Below are 19,938 nucleotides of genomic sequence, written 5' to 3' on the forward strand. Positions count from 1 at the left end.
TGAAAAGATTAATTTCTGCTCAAGTAGTGATTAATTTTTAACCAAATCAGCCAACGTGTTTCGTGCCACAGGGTGCTTTCTGAAGGCTTAGAGTATACAGCCTGGACATGACACGTGAGCAGGCATTCGTCCATTTAGCAACCAAAATATGACCGGTGAAGCCTAAAGAAATTATATACATGTTTTAATATATATTTTTCAACTGTTTGTTATGAATTATGAGGGTTGAGTAGACGTACATCTTCATACCTGTGTTAGCTCAGCAGCACCAATTTTTCAAGGAAACCCCCTTATCGCCCATCAAAGCACACACCTGTTCCCTTTTTCTTCCTGTAGCAAACAGGAAGTCGTCCCCTGGAGTCACCTTTGGAGGCCCTGATTCTGGACATCCTGGTGAAAATCAACATGGAGAAATTTTGGTGCTCAGATTTCGAATAAATATGTTCACAATTGTTAGTTATGCTATGCTTATGTGTTGATTCCCATATAAAAGCTCACCAGTGATTGTGCCCGTCATACATCACTGCTGAACTCACACCTGCGCTATTAAGATTGTAAAACACGTAAGTGATTGTCCAATTGACCTTTTTTTCAGGAATTACAGCTGAAGTCCTACTGGTGACCTCTTTTGAAGAGCTGCGCAGTAGAGCTTCGGAAGCCAAAGGGAAGATTGTTGTTTATAACCAGCCTTACATAAGCTATGGGGAGACTGTGCAGTACAGGGCGTTTGGTGCAGTTGAAGCTGCCAAGGTTGGAGCTGTGGCTTCCCTTATAAGGTCGATATCTCCCTTCTCAATTTATAGGTGAGTTCATTTTCCTTGCATATGTTGATATGGCCACTCCTGACATATGTTGTGCTTTATTTTATGTTTTTTGAAATTTTGTGTACACTGTCTCTTCACACTGTAAGGTACCAACATTCAAAAGCAGTATCTGGTCCTGGAATACATGCACCTTTACTGAACTCTCACAAATAAAAGCAAATACTCCCCCTTCCTTACTTCTGGTGATCACTTGTATAGTAACAATGCCTTTGGTTGCACCTACAATTGCTTTGTGCATCTTACCTAGTTAATTGCCAAAGATCATTAATCAGCCTAGTAACTCTTGTAGAAGATAACCAGCGTAGCTCCTACATTGTGTTTTCATATAGTTTGCTTACTGACCATGCACCCATTAAGTGAGTCCCACTCCTGGGCACATAGAATTGGCGTGCCAGTTACTGTATGACCTCAGGTTTATATTCCATCAGCCAGACTCTGATTCCTGAATCTAACCGGAGCAATGTCTGTCCGCCCCATTAGTTGGATATTCAATGGTGGGATGTTGGTAGCAGTGTTCCCTGCCTTGTAGAATGATCACTCAGGTTTTGGACTGCCTCTGGTTCCTACTTTTGCTAATATTCAGGCATCACTAGTTCATTTCATTTCCATCAGTGACAGGACTTTCCATTGACATTGTGTTCACTCAATGTAACAGAGGCTTCCTTACTGGAGATGTCTTCGTTTGTATTGAAGCGTCCTGTCCTAATATGAGATTGCAAAAATCAAACGAAGGCATATTTTGATGTCAGCTTAGCACTGCTCGTGTTGGATCAATGGATTTTAGGAATCCGAGGTTACATTCTGATGGACCCGGGACCTTCCGGTGAAATGGTTTGTGCCCTCTTCTAGCTATGTCTTTGAAGGCCGACATGGGTTTTCTTGCCCCACCTAGTCCTTGGAGACTAGCAGCAGTGTTTTTTTATGTCTTCCTATCTCTTAAGTTTCTGAGCCTGAGCCACACATTTGCTCCTGAATGGTGGGCACTGAACTTTTCATCTGTTCTAGGGTTGAGTCTACTTCCTGTTTGTGGATATTGGGACTTGCTTTCCGTTTTTCTGATATCTGCGATTCTCGTCTCTATGTGGGCAGCTTTGTTTATGTTGCTTTGCTTGAGAATCTGGAGGTGGTTTGGTGTGGATGGCCTCCGGTGAAAGCTAGGTACACTGTATTCATGTGGCTAGGATAATTCAGTTCCATATTGCATTTTCAACCTATGAAATCGGGTTCCATTAGTATTCCCGAAGATGCAGCCGATATCTGTGGGACAACATACTTTCTCTTTTGAAGAACCTAGGATCTGAAACGTGATTCCAGAATGTATCCAAAAAGAAGAAAATGCCATTGCATTCACAATATCATGCATCCCCATCATTCACATCTTTTAAGGGAGCGCGTTAACCCTGCTCAATGACCCTCTCACTGCTTTGTCTTGGCCTGGCTCTCCCATTATGATGCTCTGCTGTCACAGAGGGAGGTGAGCTGTCTCTCCAGGGAGAAATATGACAGGAATGAGTGTGCAGGGTCCAAGGCCGAACACTGGGAGCCGGATCCTGCAGACGGATAAGCACTGAAGACCTCTCCTGGGCAGGGTGATGTAAGGAAAGCATGGCATCAAACAGTAAGACAGACCCAAGTGATCACAGTTCAAGGGTGTTTATTGAACTTCAATGGGGTTTGAAAAATGCCCATCTAATCCTAAGTCTAAATATGGGAGCAAGCTACGACCATCAAATAATAACAACGCAGTCCTAGTAGAGTCTTGTCAGCATAAAAGGACCTATACTAATAAACCTATTGCCAATCATTATGTCTAAATACAAATAGTGTGGGAAACCATGTTATGGAAAAGCAAAGTGTTCAAGAAATGATATGTCAGGATATCTGAGCTGTTGGCTCCCATTCCCCATGTTTTCAGCACGGAACAAGGTTGCACACTCGAGCTGAGCACACTCTCTGGCTTCTTTAACACGAGGATGCAGTTCAAAACCTCAGCATCAGGGCCAACACAATGTCCTCAGGACTTCCACATATACAATTTCTCGGATGGTTCACTGTTCATCCTGTGTTCCCCTCCACTGGGCTCAGACCCACTTTAACACAAAACATTTTCAATTAGTCTCCCTCTGCCGGGCTCTGACCATTTTCTCTCCTTTAACACAAACTTTCTTTACTGTATCAACATCGAAGACTTTCGACTGTGCGCAGGATTTAGCTTGATCCATCGCAGGACCACTTCGATTCACTTCGATACTAGCCATATACAGTACTGCCTACTTCTGTTTGTTTTTCTCACACTTCTCCTTAGGTTCCCTCTGATCTTTGTTTTCACGACCCCGCTCTGCCTTGGTGTTCCCCTTTATGTATGTCCTTTTTCCCTTAGGTCCCCTCATTCTTACTCTGTGAACTGGTTTGTTTTTCACTTCTATTTCTCTTTGTCCCCGCAAGCCCTTCATTTAATCAGCTTAATATGTATTACTTGTTCTTGTCTCATTGCGTCTCGTCTGCTTGCACCCTCCCTTGTGTCCTCCCCCAGTGTCTCCCTCTTTCCTTTTTCCCTCTCCTCGCCCCCCTTCCTCTCTCTTCTTTCCCCCACCTCAGCATCCTTTATGGTGCTCTCTGTCTCTATTATCTTCTCTAACTGCTTTTCTATTGACTATCCTGCTCTTCTCACTAAGTCTGGTAGGAAGAAGTTCAAAAAGGTTGTCTGGGTCTCCAACCCAGGCCTCCCTACCGCTGATACCTATACAATCGCTTCCTCCAGACAGACCCTCACCGACATCCTCTTTGTTGTTCCTTCACCAGACCTATGGACTCCTCATATGGACTCTGTGCTCTCTCCTTTTTCTTCCTCTGCCATTAATGGTGTCAACCAGTGGGAGGCCCTCCTAGGCCCCCTTCCACTCCTCTAAGGTCATCATTAATGTTTAACTGAATGGCACTGTCTTGGTCCAAGGCCCTCACGCCAACCTCCTCCCCTTTGATAGACGCTTCCTGCAACTTATCAATTTCCTTTCCTCTCCTCCTGTCCCTTCTCTACCTTCTTTGGCTCCCTTGCCTCCTTCTTCTGCCACCTCTCTGGGGCCCTCATCCTCCCCCTTGGCTACCTTGCCCTCTCCTCCACCCTCTACCGCCCTTCCTTGGGCTCCTTCTACAATTCCGCAGGGAGTACCTCTGATTTGTACCCCCCTAGAAGTCTTTCAAGGTTGGCAATTTTCTCCCCCTAGCCACTCTCAACTCTTGCTCAGCTTTCAAACAATCCTCCCTCTGACATCTGCCGTCTTCTGGAAGAACTCGACGTTGATGTTTTGGGTCTCACCGAGACATGGTTCACAGTCAGCTCTGTTACGAGCTTCGACATTCACCTCCCTGATGGCTACAAGATCCTCTGCGTGCCCAGACCCAAACCTTTGCGGTGGGGGTGTAGCCTTGATCTTCCCAGATTGGATTGCTGCCTCTATCATTCCTGTGCAGACCTACACCTCCTTTGAATGCTTTGTTTGCTTGCTCTCTCTCTCGCTCCTGGCCACTCTCTCACTGTGGGTACTATTTACCGTCCACCTGGTCAGAAAACCTCCTTCCTCTCCAAGTGGGCGGACCTCTCCTCGTCCCTTCTGTCCTGTGTCAGTTAAGGCTTCCACCACCATTTTCTCTCTTCCTCCTACACCTCTGCCTGACTCAAATCCTGATACAGCCCTTTCCAAGCTCTACCTTTCTATTTCTGATACTCTTGATGAGCTTGTCTCAGTCATGAGGATCCGCTTGAAGCTCAAAGCCAAGTGCAACTCCTGGTACGACTCAGACCTCGTTACCCTTAAACACAAGTCTAGGGTGGCTGAGGGGAAATGGCTGGCTTCCTGTGCATCCTCTGACAAACTGGCCTGCAACCTGCTCCAAAGGCAATACCGACTATCTGTCCTCACCAAGAAGAGAGCATACATCCAAGCCTGTGTCTCTGCGACATCTAACAACTTTGCCGAACTCTTTAAAATCTGCAAGGAGCTGGCCAATCCTGCTGCAGTCTCTACCTCTCCTATCCCCTCCCAGGCCCTCTGCACGGCCCTGGCTTTTCATTTCATCTCTAAAACCCAGGACATCCTGTCCACCATCTCCTTCTCTCCTCCTTGTCCTTCTACTTTCTCCTCTACCTCTGGCCTCCCTGCGGCCACCTCTCCTCCTCCCTTTTCTGCCTTTCCTCTGTTCATCCCTCATGAGATTTCTAGACAAGTCCGATCTATGAAAGTCTCGTCAAAACAGGTTCTTTCCTGTTCTTCCAAAACCATCAAGGACCACATTGACACCCTCGCTCCAGCCTTGGTCGACTTCTGCAACCACTCTTTCGCCACTGGAACCTCCCCTTCCCCCCTGAAGCACTCTCTTGTGCACCCTTGTCTCAAGAAACCCTCAGCCAACCCCTCCTTTCTGGCTAACTATCGCCCAATCTCCATTACTCCCTTCGTGGGCAAACTCCTGGAAAAGCTGGCTATCTCCCAGCTTAATCTTCACACTGAATCTGTTGGTCATCTGCATGACCGTCAGTCTGGCTTCAGAGCAGCCAGTAGCGAGGAAACTGCTCTGCTGAATATCCGTGAAGACTTGCTCTTTAACCTTGATGCTAATCAACCCTCTGTTCTCATCTTACTTGATCTCTCTTCCGCTTTCGACACAGTCAAGCATGCCATCCTGCTCAACCGGCTCCATGATAACCTGGGTATCACTGATCAGGCCCTGGCCTTGCTGACCTCTTTCCTCTCGGACCGACCCTCCCAGGTCCAACTTGGGTCCTTTCTCTCCTCTATCTCACTCTCTACCTATGGTGTTCCCCATTGGTCTAACTTTTCTACCTGGTTGTTCAATCAATACCTGGCACCTCTCGCCCACTGCATTGCTGCTCTCTGCTCCAACTTTCAGTGCTATGCGGACGACACTCAGCTCGCTTTCAGGTTCCCCTCTGCCACCTCTTCTCCCTCTCTCATCCAGGATTGTCTCCTCCACAATCCAGGAGTGGTGTGCCACCAATGATCTCTGCCCTAATGCCAGTAAACCCGAGATCTTCCTCATCGGCACACCTGCACCTTCCTTTCCTGTCACACTCTGGCTGGCCACTCTTGGCACTCTTCCTGCTCCCACCTTTGAGGCTAAGAATCTCAGGGTCATCTTCAACTCCATGCTCTCCTTCTCTCCTCACATCTCTGAGGTCTTTAAGAAGTCAAACGAACAGCTGCACCTCCTCAGATGTAGTCTTCCTTTCCTCACCTTCCCCCAGAAGCTCACTGTCTCCAGAGGTCTGGTTCCCTCTAGGCTGGACTACTGCAACAGCCTCTTTTTAAATCTGCCTGCCTCTACTCTCCGTCCTCTACAACTCATCCAGAACAGGTCTGCAAGACTTGTCCTAAGCCTCAAGCCCATGGATTGTATCTCTCCAGCCCCGAAATCGCTCCTTTGGCTGCCAGTGGCTGCAAGGATCAAGTTCCAGACCCTCTGCATTGTCGACAAGGCCTTCTAGGGCCTGGGAACGCAATACCTCCAACTCTCTCTTCAGAAATATATTCCTACTGAAGCTCTTCGCTCCTCCACCTCCAAATCCTTGAGGGCCAGTCGCTTTTCCAAGTAATGAGTTGGGGGCAGATCTCTCTCTTCGGCTGGTGCCTCCCTCTGGAACAGCCTCCCTGAAACTTTAGCAGAACCTCTCTGGTCCCAGAAGAACTTCAAGACCTTCATCTTTGCTTCTGCCTTCTCTCTTCCTCTCCCCTGCTGATCTCCTATCTGAACTGCACTGGTCACCTGGTTACCCTCTGAATTTGGGTCCAGGTCCCTGCCCGCCCAGTTGCACCCCTGCACTGCCTCCTGGCAACCCTTGTACTTTGTCCTGTATCTGCAACCCTACCATCCCCTTACCTGCACTTATTAGACACCTGCTGTCTGCACTTTAACCCTCACAATTGCCACTTGCTGGCCGCACTACTTGCTGTTTATCCCATGTTCGGCACTTACCAATTCTCCCCTCTCCCCTGGCACTTTTCCCTTCCCCTCTCCCTTGCACTTACGCGATCTCAATGTCACTAGGCCTAGTAAGATCGTTGTCTTTCTCCTCCCTCTGTTTCACCTCCCTTGCCTCGTTACGCCTTGAAACACTTGTGTATAGGCACGTTATAAATGCCATATCGTATCGTAACACTTTACAACTCTTTCACTATTGCCACTTCTCAGCTGGATACCTTACAGAGATCTTCGATTGAACAAACATGCAGTGCCGGACCACTCTGTCAAAGGTATCGTGTCTTGGTTTCAAAGTTCAATCACTCATCAGCAGTTCAACTTTACTTGCATCTTTTATCACGCACGTTTCAAACAATGATTGTTCCAGCGCTCAGCATATAATGTTGCTGCTTGCAGCCTTGGCTTCAACACAGACCGGTCTTGTCTCGCTCTCCCCCACTCACCGGCTGTGTTGATTTCACTGATGCTGCTTTGTTCTTGGAGCCAAGGACGATACCACAGTGGCTTGTGATTCTACCTGCCTTGATTACTGACGCAGGAGGACCTCAGGTATCTCCGACGCACCATGCAACATTCTTTAGCCCGGTTTCCTGGTCTTGCGCTTTCTATTTTCGAGGATTCTGGAAACTAACGCTTCCTTGTCAATAAGGTCAAGGGAATGTCTCTCCTTGCGATCCCCTTCTGTTTTGCTGTCTTTCTCTTCGAGTTCAGCTGCTGTCCCAAAACTGCTGTTTCCTCGTGTGCTTTGCCTTGCTCAGAGTATGCTCTCATGCTCCGCCTTTTATCCGTGTGAGGAAGCTTAATGGGAGTCAGGTGTGTGTGTGATGGTCAGTAATTGCCTGACCATTGTATTGGGACATGTCAGGTATACTGCTTGGGTGTTAGTCTGTTTTCTCCCATACCTGGCTGTCCGTGTGAAAGGGTTTGTGTTGTAAAAGGGAGGGTAGAGTTCCTAGGTATCCTACTAGGATGGGGTAAAGTTTTTAAAGGGAAGATGGATACTGCGTCTCACCATCCGGTGTTCCACTCCCCAAAACCCCTCAACCATGTGATCCTCCCGCACTGGTCCAACCCCACGAAATGGATCCAAAAGTGATGACTGGGTTCTGGCCACCGGGATGCCAGATCCCCGGGGGCTAGTGGGTGAGACACCTTCTTCTATAGTGCTTACAAAATGCATCTAGTATAATGTCAAAAACCAAACAAACGTGCAGACCAGTGTAATATAGTCAAGCAATCCTACCAGGAAACAATTAAAGCTTGCCACATTAAATTAAAATATCTGTGACCTATCAAAGAGTTTAGGTCAGGGTCCCATTTGGGGAACTGGGATCTTGTTAATGATTTCAAATCTGGAGTTAGAATGGAGGAAGCACCATCTTTTCCTCATTACCGAGTCTTCTTGTGCAGGGCCTCAGGGGTTCATGTTCAGATTGCGTTGGCATGACCATCTAGAGAGGAGGGAGGCGTCTACAGTTAAGTCTATGACCGCCTCAGCCCTTCAGCTAGAATAGCGAGATAGATCAATTGCTGTAACAGCTATCTGATGGGTTGTTACCATTCAAAGTCTTAAAAATAAATCTGGACAGGAAAATAAAAAGTCATTGGTCCTATTGGGACGACAGGTAGGTAACAAGATTATTTGCTTTATAAGCTATAAAAAGCAGAGCTATTCACCAAGTACCAACAAGGCCAACTTTGAACGATAAATACCAATAAACCTGATAATTGTAAGACCATATAAGGAATAAAGGCACAATAACCATGTACTAATGACACGCCAGTCGTGAGATTCGTTTCCCAAAAAAGTCTGTTTTATTTTCAGAGTATTTCATTCGGTCGACCAGGTCTCAACACCTCACGACGTGTGCTCACAAACACCGTGAGAGGAGAGAGAGTGAGCCGTCGATAAAGCAGTAATATATATACATAACACATCATCATTGTACAGCATTATTCGGTCCGCCCATATACATGACCTACAAGCTAGGGTTCAGTAATTGACAGTTAGGCACATAACTTCATTCAGTCTAAACATTTGATATTTTTAGCTGGGGTTGCAGAGACAGCTTAGTGTTTTGGGGAACACAGTGCACTGGCACGGGGAAGGATATGTTCTAGAAGGGAGACATTCCAGCAATGTTATCTATTTGCTGCGCTCATGGGCTAAGGGTCAGACAGTTCTGAAGCAGAGAAAATACCATCTTTCATGAAGGAGCAACGTTAGCCGGATATAATTCTTAGTTAACTGCTCTCTACAATAGCGTTTGCAAGGCAGGCTGGCACCTGGGTTGCTAATTAGCTGCTGCATATGTACAGATTCAAGGTTTCGCAGACTAATAAAAACAATGAATTTCTGCAGGGTTTCATATTCCTGCCTACGTTAGCATTCAAAGTTCAGGCCTGTGGCCTCGCACCATGTGTAGACCTGAAGCACAGAATATATTTGCAAAGTGTTCAAAAAAGCAAATGGCGGGCAATTACAAAATGGACTCCCATTGGTCACATTCAGGTTATCATGGTTTGCAATGTTTGTCACATGATGCAATTTTCTTATGGCCAACATACAAAACATACCATTCAGGTTGTGCAATTGCGTTACAGTTTCGCAAACCCTCCTTTTGGCCTTAAGCCAATAGCATCATCCGTAAATGGCATCCTCATCGGACCAAGTGTCACTTTCCAAACTACCCAAGTCATTGTCATAATCATTATCAGAAATATTGATTGCCATAAACTCTTTGATTATTTCATTTTATTGTTCAAGACCATTATTTATCATAGCCTGTTTGGGTTTTTGCATTTTGGTACTAATTATCTGTATACATTCATTCATGATTATGGAGAAATGGCTGGCAGACATTGTATGCAACAACAGCAAAGTATGAAGATACTGAGAATCATAATTAAAATGGAGATCAATTTCCATTCCCAGAACTATGCACTCAAATTTAGATTCCATCCACCTGTGGGAACATGAATTTCAGAACTCAGAACATGTAACTTTTTGATTGCTTCAAATATCGTAGGGGAGGAGTCCCTTACAAAAACACAGTATGCTGATCCCACTAATTTGCATACACCTCCACGGTCAGCCAAAATAATATAAAGAACCATTCTATTCTGAAGTGCAACTAATCTAATTGCTTTTTCATCTAATGTCATGTTGTATAACATGTCAGTAGTTTCATTAATTGTTTTCTCTAACACCCTGGACAATCTTCTAATATTCCATGATTTATGGCCTGTCCCCAGAAAGGTATAAAAGATTTGGCTATGTCGCCGAAAATTTGCAAAGTAGCATCATTTCGTCGAGGCCGAGATCTGCATATTTTTGCTATTTCTGAGGTTGTAGCGAGAAATACACCAGGTAAAAGTATCCCCAATTACCAGGTACCTTCCCAGTTTCTAGGTAGCCATGGATAGGCTTGATCCACACACGTGCTATGTTGAATTTTGGTTTCATGGGACACAGAAAACCTCTTTCTGCCCATAATCGGGCAAAATTGTGGACCAACCCAAAGGCGCTCTGACTATCAGTATATATGTTTACACTAGGGATGTAACGGTATTACGGTATACCGTTAAAGATACCGTGAACCACTTAATTCCTCTTCCCTTTCTCTTCTCCTGTAGAACCCCAAAGGTTAACGCCCTCACCTTAGGTAAGTGAACGCCGAGCTCTCCATCTGCCTCGGGGCAGGGTGCCGTAACCAGTTTCTTCACTGGATAAGGGTGCAGGCCTCTTGACCTCAGAGGACTGCTGTCCGTCGTTAACTTCACGAACGGTAAGTTCTGGGCACTTCAAATGTCTTAAAAGTCTTTTGTAATGATATCTCTTGTTTTGCAGGGTTCCGGCGATGGCGGATGGTGGGCTGATGAGAGTTGAGGATCGAACCCGCGTGAGGAATAGAAGCGCCTGGAAGCACGTAAGTAAGCGCTTGTAGCCTGCTTCACGATGCGCACTAACTGTCCCTTTTATCTTGCAGGTACAAGTTCGGAGCTTTAGAGAAGCTGAAGGGTGCTGGAATACCCACTGGATTCGGCGTGGGAAGGAGTAAGGGCACGTGAGTAATAAAGTTGCACAATGTCTTTAAACGCACCTTCTTTTGTCTTTCAGATGCGGGATGCAGCGCCGAAGGCCTCCGGAGCGTGCGAAGAGCTGGTAAGCTTTTGTCTTTCAGATGCCGGAATGCAGTGCAAAGACCTCCGGAGCATGCGAAGAGTAGGTAAGCCTTTGTCTTTCAGATGCCGGAATGCAGCGCGAGGCGTTGGTGACAGCCGATGGACCAGGTAAGAGATGCCCTGCCACTGAAGACCGTAGTGCTAACCTGTTCTTTCTTTGTCTTTACAGGTGCTGCTGAAGACTGGATTCCAGGATGGTAAGCCTTTGTTCCATTAGGCCCAGGATCAGAAGCAGAAGACACGATGAGCGTTCTGCTGCAGAGAATGCAGAATAACGCAAAGCAAGATTCATCCATCGGGTGTGGTTTAAATAGCCTCCTGTAGTGCTTAGGTGTCTCCTTCCACAGCCTCGCCTAGGTAAGAAAAGAGTTCCTGCTTTCCAGAAGAGTTCCAGTGTTCTGAACCTAGGGAGTGGCTCCTGCCCCACCCAACAGGAAAAGTAGTCCCAAACAGAAGAGGATCAGGGGCTCAACTGGCAGGTAAGTAAGCAGCATGGTCTGCTGCAGGTAAGTCCACCCAAGCATTATGAGCCCGGCGCTTCCAGCGCTGGGACTGGGCATCTTTATGAGCCTGGTGCCACTGGCGCCAGGACAGGGTCCAAAAGGTCCCAATTGGGACTGGCTGGCACTCGGAACCGGGGTTATGGGTCTGCTTCCAAGGGAGTCGGGCAAGTCCTGATCTTTTGGAAGCAGAAATCATGACAAAAGGCTGCAGTAAGCAAGTTCTGCGCAATCTTGGTCTTGCACTGTTGGATGTGCTGTCTGCCAAGTAGTTTCAGTTTGAGCAGTTTTTAATGCCATTCCATAAACCACACGTGCCTGACACAAAATCAACATGTTAGCAATAGGAAGAATAAATACAGTGCCAAGAAGGAAAGGGGTTTACTTTTTTTTATTTACATTTTTTTTTAAAGCGCTCACACAGCCCCAGGGCATTGAGGCGCTGTTAAAGAAATTGGTTTTGTTTATTTAGTTGCATAATTGTTTTTGTCTTAGTTGCGTATTTATAACGCGCTTAAACACCCACAGGTTTCTAAGCGCAGACCCAGGGATCGAACCTGTGTTGCTTCATGTCGTCTTGCTTCCAAGGCACGCACGTTGCCGCTGAGCTATCCTCCCGGGACTTTGGGTTGGCGGCTTTGGGGATTATATATTTATAATGGATAATGTTTTCTAAACATATGACAATGGCGTATTTCCCTGATTCTATCATTGAATTTACATATAATAAGTCACACTGCGAAATTTAATCATCTCTGTGGGTATTCCCTGCTGCCATACCAAAGGGTAACATGACCGTGATTACTGAACACCTTTTGGCCCAGAAGTAAACTAAAGGCTGTAACGTAAAGAGAGAGTGCGTGTGCGTGTGTGTATGCGCACAAGCGTATACTACCATCAGACTCCATTGATCTGTGGCATGCAGATTATCAATATGGCAACATGTTCATCTTCACCAGTACCCAGTGGGGGAGCTAAAAGCCTAAATGACCACTTAACAAAAGCTATTCAGTTTGCTTTGCCAGTCGCAGCAGGGCTCCTCCTCCCCTCCTCTCCACACGTGCGTTTGTGTTTGGTGCAAGCAAGGGGTGGCATTTCAGTGGAAAGTATGTTGAAAAGCCCAATTCTGGCCCTGGGTGCATGGTTTTGTTTGTGATGATAAATCTGACAATTTATGACCTTTTAGAAAATATTTGTTAAGATTAGTTAACTCCACCTGCTATACCGCGATAACCATGATATACCGTCATTTGGCAAGAAGGTTATTGTACCTTCATAAAACTAATACCGTGACACCCCTAGTTTACACTAAGGTTTTCCGAAATTTCACATGCTCTTGTCAAGGCTATTATTTCCGCAGCTTGCGCTGAGGTATGTGGGATTTGTTTATTCTCTACAATAGTTTTCAGTGTGGTAATGGTGCAAGCAGCAGTTGATGTGCCATTTGGTAAGTTAAAATAGGAGCCATCACAAAATAATTCTCCATCTGGCTCTTTCAGGGGTGTATCGGTTAAATCAATTCTTCCTTTTGTCTCTTGCTCAGTTATAATTAATTCCCCTTACGAGCATCTGTCACACTATCTCGTTATGTCGGCCCGCATGTCATAGTCTAATTGACACTATGCACGCTAAGATCTTGCTACTTACCCGACATTGTCACAGTTTCACTATCCATCTGTGCTCTCAATTGTTTGAGTGGCTTCTGCTATGCACAGATCACACGTGGGACTTACCATTAATCCAGCTGGACCAACACCTCCTAGACCAGAGGCACCCTCACAGGCCTGCACTCCAATCAAGTCCCTGTCTATACAACACGATTCTGGCTCAGGGCCTCCCACCCTTCCATTCGCATTTTTGTGGCCATCTGCCACCCCATGATAAATAACACTTAATCATTTTTACTTCAGCTTCAGTCCTCTGACGCTTGCAGACAGCCTCCCAGACAATTCATCTGCTGGACAAACTTTAACACAACCAAGGCAGCTACTTACCTGCACATGGTAGGTTCCCTCATTTTCAGTTTCTAACATGTTTTCCTAGACATCACTCTCTGAACTAACCCAGTCCCCTATCATTCATAGGTGGACGCCCTTCTATTAACATTGACCAGACTTGAAACCATTGTCCTGAAGACCGTTCGGTACTATCACAGCAGCGCTGCTACAAGTTTTACAGCCACTGCTTCCCTCCGATCTATACCGAACCAGAAACACAAAATTGTGTGTCGACAATGTTAAACAATGTTAAATGTATTGTCATTTAAAACAATACTTGAAATATATACTGTTTGTCACTCTGCCTACTAACTCACAAAAACGCAGATAAAAATATGCTCTATAATGCATAAATTCAGCGCCACGGCGCAGCTTGTAAATTTGTTTTTTTCTCTGTTAGTGTAAAATAAAAAAAACCCTTTTGTTGCCATTCCCGCATCCTTGGGTATTTTGTCTATTGAGCTAGCAGTTACCTAGCTCCTCTGCAAACCTGGTGACCCTATGTCACGCCTTTGGTTAGGGTAGCTTTGACTCTTTTTCTCACTTACAGTATCTCCCACCCTCTTGAGTCAAGCCCCCTTACAAAAAAAGAGGGTCGCCCTTATATCTCTCTTCCCTTCGGACAACCCTTTGGTTGTTGGGCATCATTAATTTGATACACATTCAATGGAGAACGTCAACATCGTGAGCTTCTCCGATGATCTATATAAAAACCTTTTAGAGACTCCATCGCTACTAGGTGTAACCACAACACCAGCAGCTCCGGTGAAAGACCCGGCACTCAATGATCTAGACATTTTACTACAAAAAAAGAAAAAGCTCATCCGCACGGAATCGCATGGCCAACGTATGCTGGAATATTTAAAAGCTGGCGTCATCCCAGAAGGCCTACAGGTGAAAAATATACCTCGTGTCTTCCTAGACAACCCACGCTTCATGAAACAATTCAGTGGAGTTGGGAATAAATGTTCACGCGACTGGATTATCCTAGTGATAAAAATGGGAGAAGAGGAAACCAAGGCACAGAGTGAAGAACTCTCTACACTAGAAGATAAAATTAAAAAAGACTCTGTAATTCCGGACATCAAAATCCAACTGGAAAAAATTGAGGAAGTAATCAAGAAATTTCAGAAATTTACTATTGACAAAAAATTGTGGAAACTTCAAATAGATATCAAGAACTACAAAGAGGAAAGAACCTATCCATACCTGGTCCCGGGGTTCTACAACCAACTCAACACAAACGCATCCAGACAAAACCCACAAAGACTACAGAAGAAGAAATTTGTGACATTCTCCAATAGTTCTAATAGCAGTAACTCAGATTCTACAACAGGTGGACAAGCGAACCCCCAACAGGCATCAAGTTTTCAAGGGAGGGGACAACGACGCAGACCTCGCTACCAAGGCCAACACCCAATTCGAACACGGCAATGGGTCCCACCACAACAAACATGGTGATCCCTATCTTCAATCTCAGTGACCACATCTTGTCCATCAATGAAATAGAAGTCCTGACAAAAGGTCTCAGCTTTATACCAAGCGCCAAAGCAAACCCCTTTACCACAGAGGTCGAATTGCGAAAATTCTTTCGTACTATACGTCTACAGTATTTTTTCAGGGACAGTAACGATAAGGAGCCTCCAAAATCAACGGGCCTAAAACCCCCATTTGTCTTCACCCCTCTCGCCTCAATGATATGTCCTGAAATATTATCTTTTGAAAACCGCATTATCCTGGAACTACATAAGACCTTCGACAAGCAATTACGTTTCAAAAACAACCTCTCAGCCGCACAACGACTCGCACTACAAACACTAGAAAATAACAAGACCTTCCTCATCAAACCAGCCGATAAAGGAGGCGGGATAGTCCTCTGGAGTCAGGCCTTTTACGACAAAGAAGTCACCAGCCAACTTTCCAACACAAGATTCTACAAACAGCTACCCACCAATCCCACTTCAAGGATACTGTCTGAAATAACGAGTCTCATGAACCATGCATACGACGAGGGTTGGATAGATGAAGACGAGAAGGCGTTCTTGGTCAAACAACACCCCATTATTCCAGCATTCTACTTGCTTCCGAAAATTCACAAAAACCAAACAAACCCTCCAGGCAGACCTATTGTGGCTGGCATCGGTTCAGTGTTAGAACCTTTATCCATCTACATAGATTACTTTCTAAGACCCTTCATCAGCAAGATGCCATCCTATATCCAAGACACCACGGCCATGATAAAGAAGCTGGACACTATACAAATAGAACAAAACGATCTACTGGTAACTCTTGATGTGGAATCTCTCTACACCAGTATTCCACAGATGGAGTGCCTTCAAGTTCTCAAAACCTACCTGTATAAAAGAACCAAAACAGAACCACCTACAGCATTCCTCCTTGAATTCACCAGATTGGCACTCATGGAAAATTACTTCATCTACAAACAGACCTTCTACCAGCAATGTCACGGCACCAGCATGGGGGCAACATTTGCACCTGATGTAGCAAATTTATTCATGGATGCTTTTGAGAAAGACTCAATTTACAACGAAGCAAATCCCTTTAAATCAGCAATTGGTAGTTGGCTCAGGTACATAGACGATGTGTTTATGATTTGGAAAGGGACAGAAGAATATCTACTCTCCTTCTTACAATGGCTTAATGCACAGAACAACTGCATAAAATTCACCATTGATAACAGGAAAACAAACATACCTTTCCTAGACCTGGAAATCTATAAAAATCAAGATAACTCTTTAGGGACAACTCTCTACCGAAAACCGACGTCCAAAAACACCCTGCTAGAATACTCAAGTTTTCATCCATCAGGTCTCAAAATGAATCTCCCGTATGGACAATTCTTACGGATAAGGAGAAATTGCTCCACCCCGCACGAATATGAATCAAAAAGCAAAGAACTAGCAATTCGGCTAAAAGAAAGAGGCTACCCCAAACACATTATTCGACAAGCTCGTAAACGTGTTAAAAACACAAGCCGAGAATCTTGCTTAACGCCAAGCATAAGAAATCAATCTACAACCAAGATGACATGCGTGACCACATTCACCCCACTGAGTAACTCCATCAGAAAAATGATCCTCAAACATTGGGACAAATTACAGACTGATTCCTTCCACCCAGAAAAACTATGTTTTGCTTTCAAACGGAGCCGGAATCTAAAAGACCATCTGGTGCACACCTATACAGAAGTCGAGACACCAAGCCAGCAACAAACCACGCTATGGCATCTCCCAGCGATTAAAGGACATTTCAAATGTGGCTCCTGTTCCGTCTGTCCATTGACAGCCAATCTCAAAACCATTGATCTAAAAGGTAACTCTTGGACACTTAACTCTTTCACTAATTGCAGAACCAAATGGTCGGTCTACATAATCAAATGCCCGTGTGATCTCATCTATGTGGGAAAATGTAAGAGAGAAATCAGGAAACGGATTTGTGAACACCGGTCTTGTGGGCGGAACCTAGTTGAAGAAAAACCATTGGTGACACATTTTAAAGCAAAAAACAACACTCACGACGACATTTTCTGGACAATACTACAAACAGTGGGAAATCCATTCCGGGGTGGCGATAGAGACCTAGCCCTACGCAAACTTGAACAGAAATGGATCCATCGCCTAGATTCCGTCAGACAAGGTTTAAATATTTCTATTGAGTGGAACCTCTTTTTCAATAAATAGTGTTTTTTAGACCAAGCTCCCATTACTGTACTCTCCACCTTTCTATTCTTTGTCTCCCCTTGCGTGGCAAGGAGGTTCCATTGGTTTTGCAGTTTTTTTCGGGTCCCTTTGGTAAATTCACTTGCACCAATGTGTCAAAATCACCAAATAAACTGGCAACACTAGCATGTGTGATACCTAATAAACGGCCATTTGTTGCGCTCATTATACGCTCCCTTATACATAAACAGACGTGTGGCCTAAAGTATGCAAAAACAATTCAAACCAACATGTCTTTTTGATATGGATAACATGATATATCGTGAATGTATTCCATCTTTTTCTGCACCAGTAGCTGCCAAGCAAATTTGCACCTATGCTCTACAATCAATCCAACCCACAATTGATTCAAAATAGTCATTTGGTTATTTGGGCAACATGGTAATGCATTTCTTTAATCAAGCAATTCGCATGCTCCCACAACAATATCTCAACATTTTTCTCATACAAGCATGTGTTAACTATGTACAGCAACCCTAGCCATAGAAGAGCAATGTTTGTGTTAACCAAAATGTTTTTTCGTGGAAACTGTGTACGACAATTCTAGCCATAGAAGAGTAATGTTTGTGTTAACAAATGTTCCAAATGTAAACCAAACTATCGCAAATGTATTCCATCAATTTCAGTTATTCACACGCACCAGTAGCTGTTAAGCAAATGTGCACCTATGTTCTCCAATCAATCCAATCCACATTGTTTCAAAATAGTTGTCTATTTGAGCAACATGATAATGCAGCAATTCACACGCATCAGTAGTTCCCACGACAATATGAATCTCAATATTGTGTCTCTTATAAGTGCTTGTAAAGTATGTACGGCAATCTAGCCATAGAAGAGCATTTTGAATAATAATGTGTGTTTTGTGTTAACAAATATGTTTGACATGTAAATCAATTTACCCGTTTTTGTGACGAGAAACACTACTCGCCTTGGTTAAACACTTTAGGCATTAAGCCTGCTTTGACATGCGCAGACTGTACAGCGCCTCTCCATTACAACCTCGGCTCCCGGGACAGCACACTACTCCCGTTGGACATGCGCGGTCCCCTGCTATTCACGGACACACGCACAACGTGATCACGCAATCACTACAAGACATGCACACTACACCCCGACAGTGAAACAGCTCTTTTCTCACTGTTGGGAAGATCTCCATGCAAAAGGTAATTTTTACGTTTCCACTCGCGACTACCATTTGAATCTTGGCTTTTTACTAGAGCACAGCCACCCCCCATACGAGCATTTGTCACACCACCTCGTTAGGTTGCCCGCATTAACACCATGCACGCAAAGATCTTGCTATGACAAAGCTCCTTTCTCACTGTTCAGAAGAGCTGCGGCCGTCACTCCCGCCCTGCATGCAATAAGGCATAACTTCATAATATTTTTACGTTCCCACACAGGACTACTAATCGAGTTTTGGCTTTTAGTTACTAGATCACAGCCAATTCCCCTTACGATCATCTGTCACACTATCTTGTTATGTCTGCCCGCATGTCATAGTTTAATTGACACTATGCACGCTAAGATCTTGCTACTTACCCGACATTGTCACAGTTTCACTATCCATCTGTGCTCTCAATTGTTTGAGTGGCTTCTGCTATGCACAGATCACACGTGGGACTTACCATTAATCCAGCTGGACCAACACCTCCTAGACCAGAGGCACCCTCACAGGCCTGCACTCCAATCAAGTCCCTGTCTATACAACACGATTCTGGCTCAGGGCCTCCCACCCTTCCATTCGCATTTTTGTGGCCATCTGCCACCCCATGATAAATAACACTTAATAATTTTTACTTCAGCTTCAGGCCTCTGACGCTTGCAGACAGCCTCCCAGACAATTCATCTGCTGGATAAACTTTAACACGGCCAAGGCGGCTACTTACCTGCACATGGTAGGTCCCCTCATTTGCAGTTTTTAACATGTTTTCCTAGACACCACACTCCGAACTAACCCAGTCCCCTATCATTCATAGGTGGACGCCCTTCTATTAACATTGACCCGACTTGAAACCATTGTCCTGAAGACCGTTCGGTACTTTCACAGCAGCGCTGCTACAAGTTTTACAGCCACTGCTTCCCTCCAATCTATACCGAACCAGAAACACAAAATTGCGTGTCGACAATGTTAAACAATGTTAAATGTATTATCATTTAAAACAATACTTGAAATATATACTGTTTGTCACTCTGCCTACTAACTCACAAAAACGCAGATAAAAATATGCTCAATAATGCATATATTCAGCGCCACGGCGCAGCTTGTACATTTGTTTTGTTCTCTGTTAGTGTAAAATAAAAAAAAACTTTTGTTGCCAGTCCCGCATCCTTGGGTTTTTTGTCTATTGAGCTAGCAGTTACCTAGCTCCTCTGCAAACCTGGTGACCCTATGTCACGCCTTTGGTTAGGGTAGCTTTGACTCTTTTTCTCACTTTCAGTTATAATTAAGCAATCATGTGATATTTTCCCCTCACGTTTTCCTTCATTTGGAGGAGGCAATAATTCAGCCGGATTCAAAGAGCAACATCTCTTAATTTGGATATGTGGTGCAAATAGGATCACTTTGTATCTTGTTAATCGGGCAGAAGTGAGATGTTGCGTTTGTGTTCTATTTAATAGAACGTCTACTGAATGGGGTACCATCACGGTTAAAGAGTGACCTAAAACCATCCCCTCGGTTTGTTTCAATGAT

The 19,938-nt window shown here is 44.7% G+C and overlaps 1 protein-coding gene across 1 annotated transcript in view; it reads left to right on the top strand.

Moving 5' to 3' along the window:
* The window catches only part of CPQ (carboxypeptidase Q), a 1,957,200-nt gene that overhangs the window by 520,370 nt on the left and 1,416,892 nt on the right, over nucleotides 1-19,938 (top strand). Inside the window, exon 4 of the mRNA XM_069621402.1 lies at nucleotides 596-803. Coding sequence (XP_069477503.1) covers nucleotides 596-803 — 208 coding nt within the window. The remainder of the gene's footprint in view (nucleotides 1-595; nucleotides 804-19,938) is intronic.

Source organism: Ambystoma mexicanum, chromosome 5q (genome assembly GCF_040938575.1).
Source record: "Ambystoma mexicanum isolate Mex_15411 chromosome 5q, UKY_AmexF1_1, whole genome shotgun sequence".
Classification (NCBI taxonomy): Eukaryota; Metazoa; Chordata; class Amphibia; order Caudata; family Ambystomatidae; genus Ambystoma; species Ambystoma mexicanum.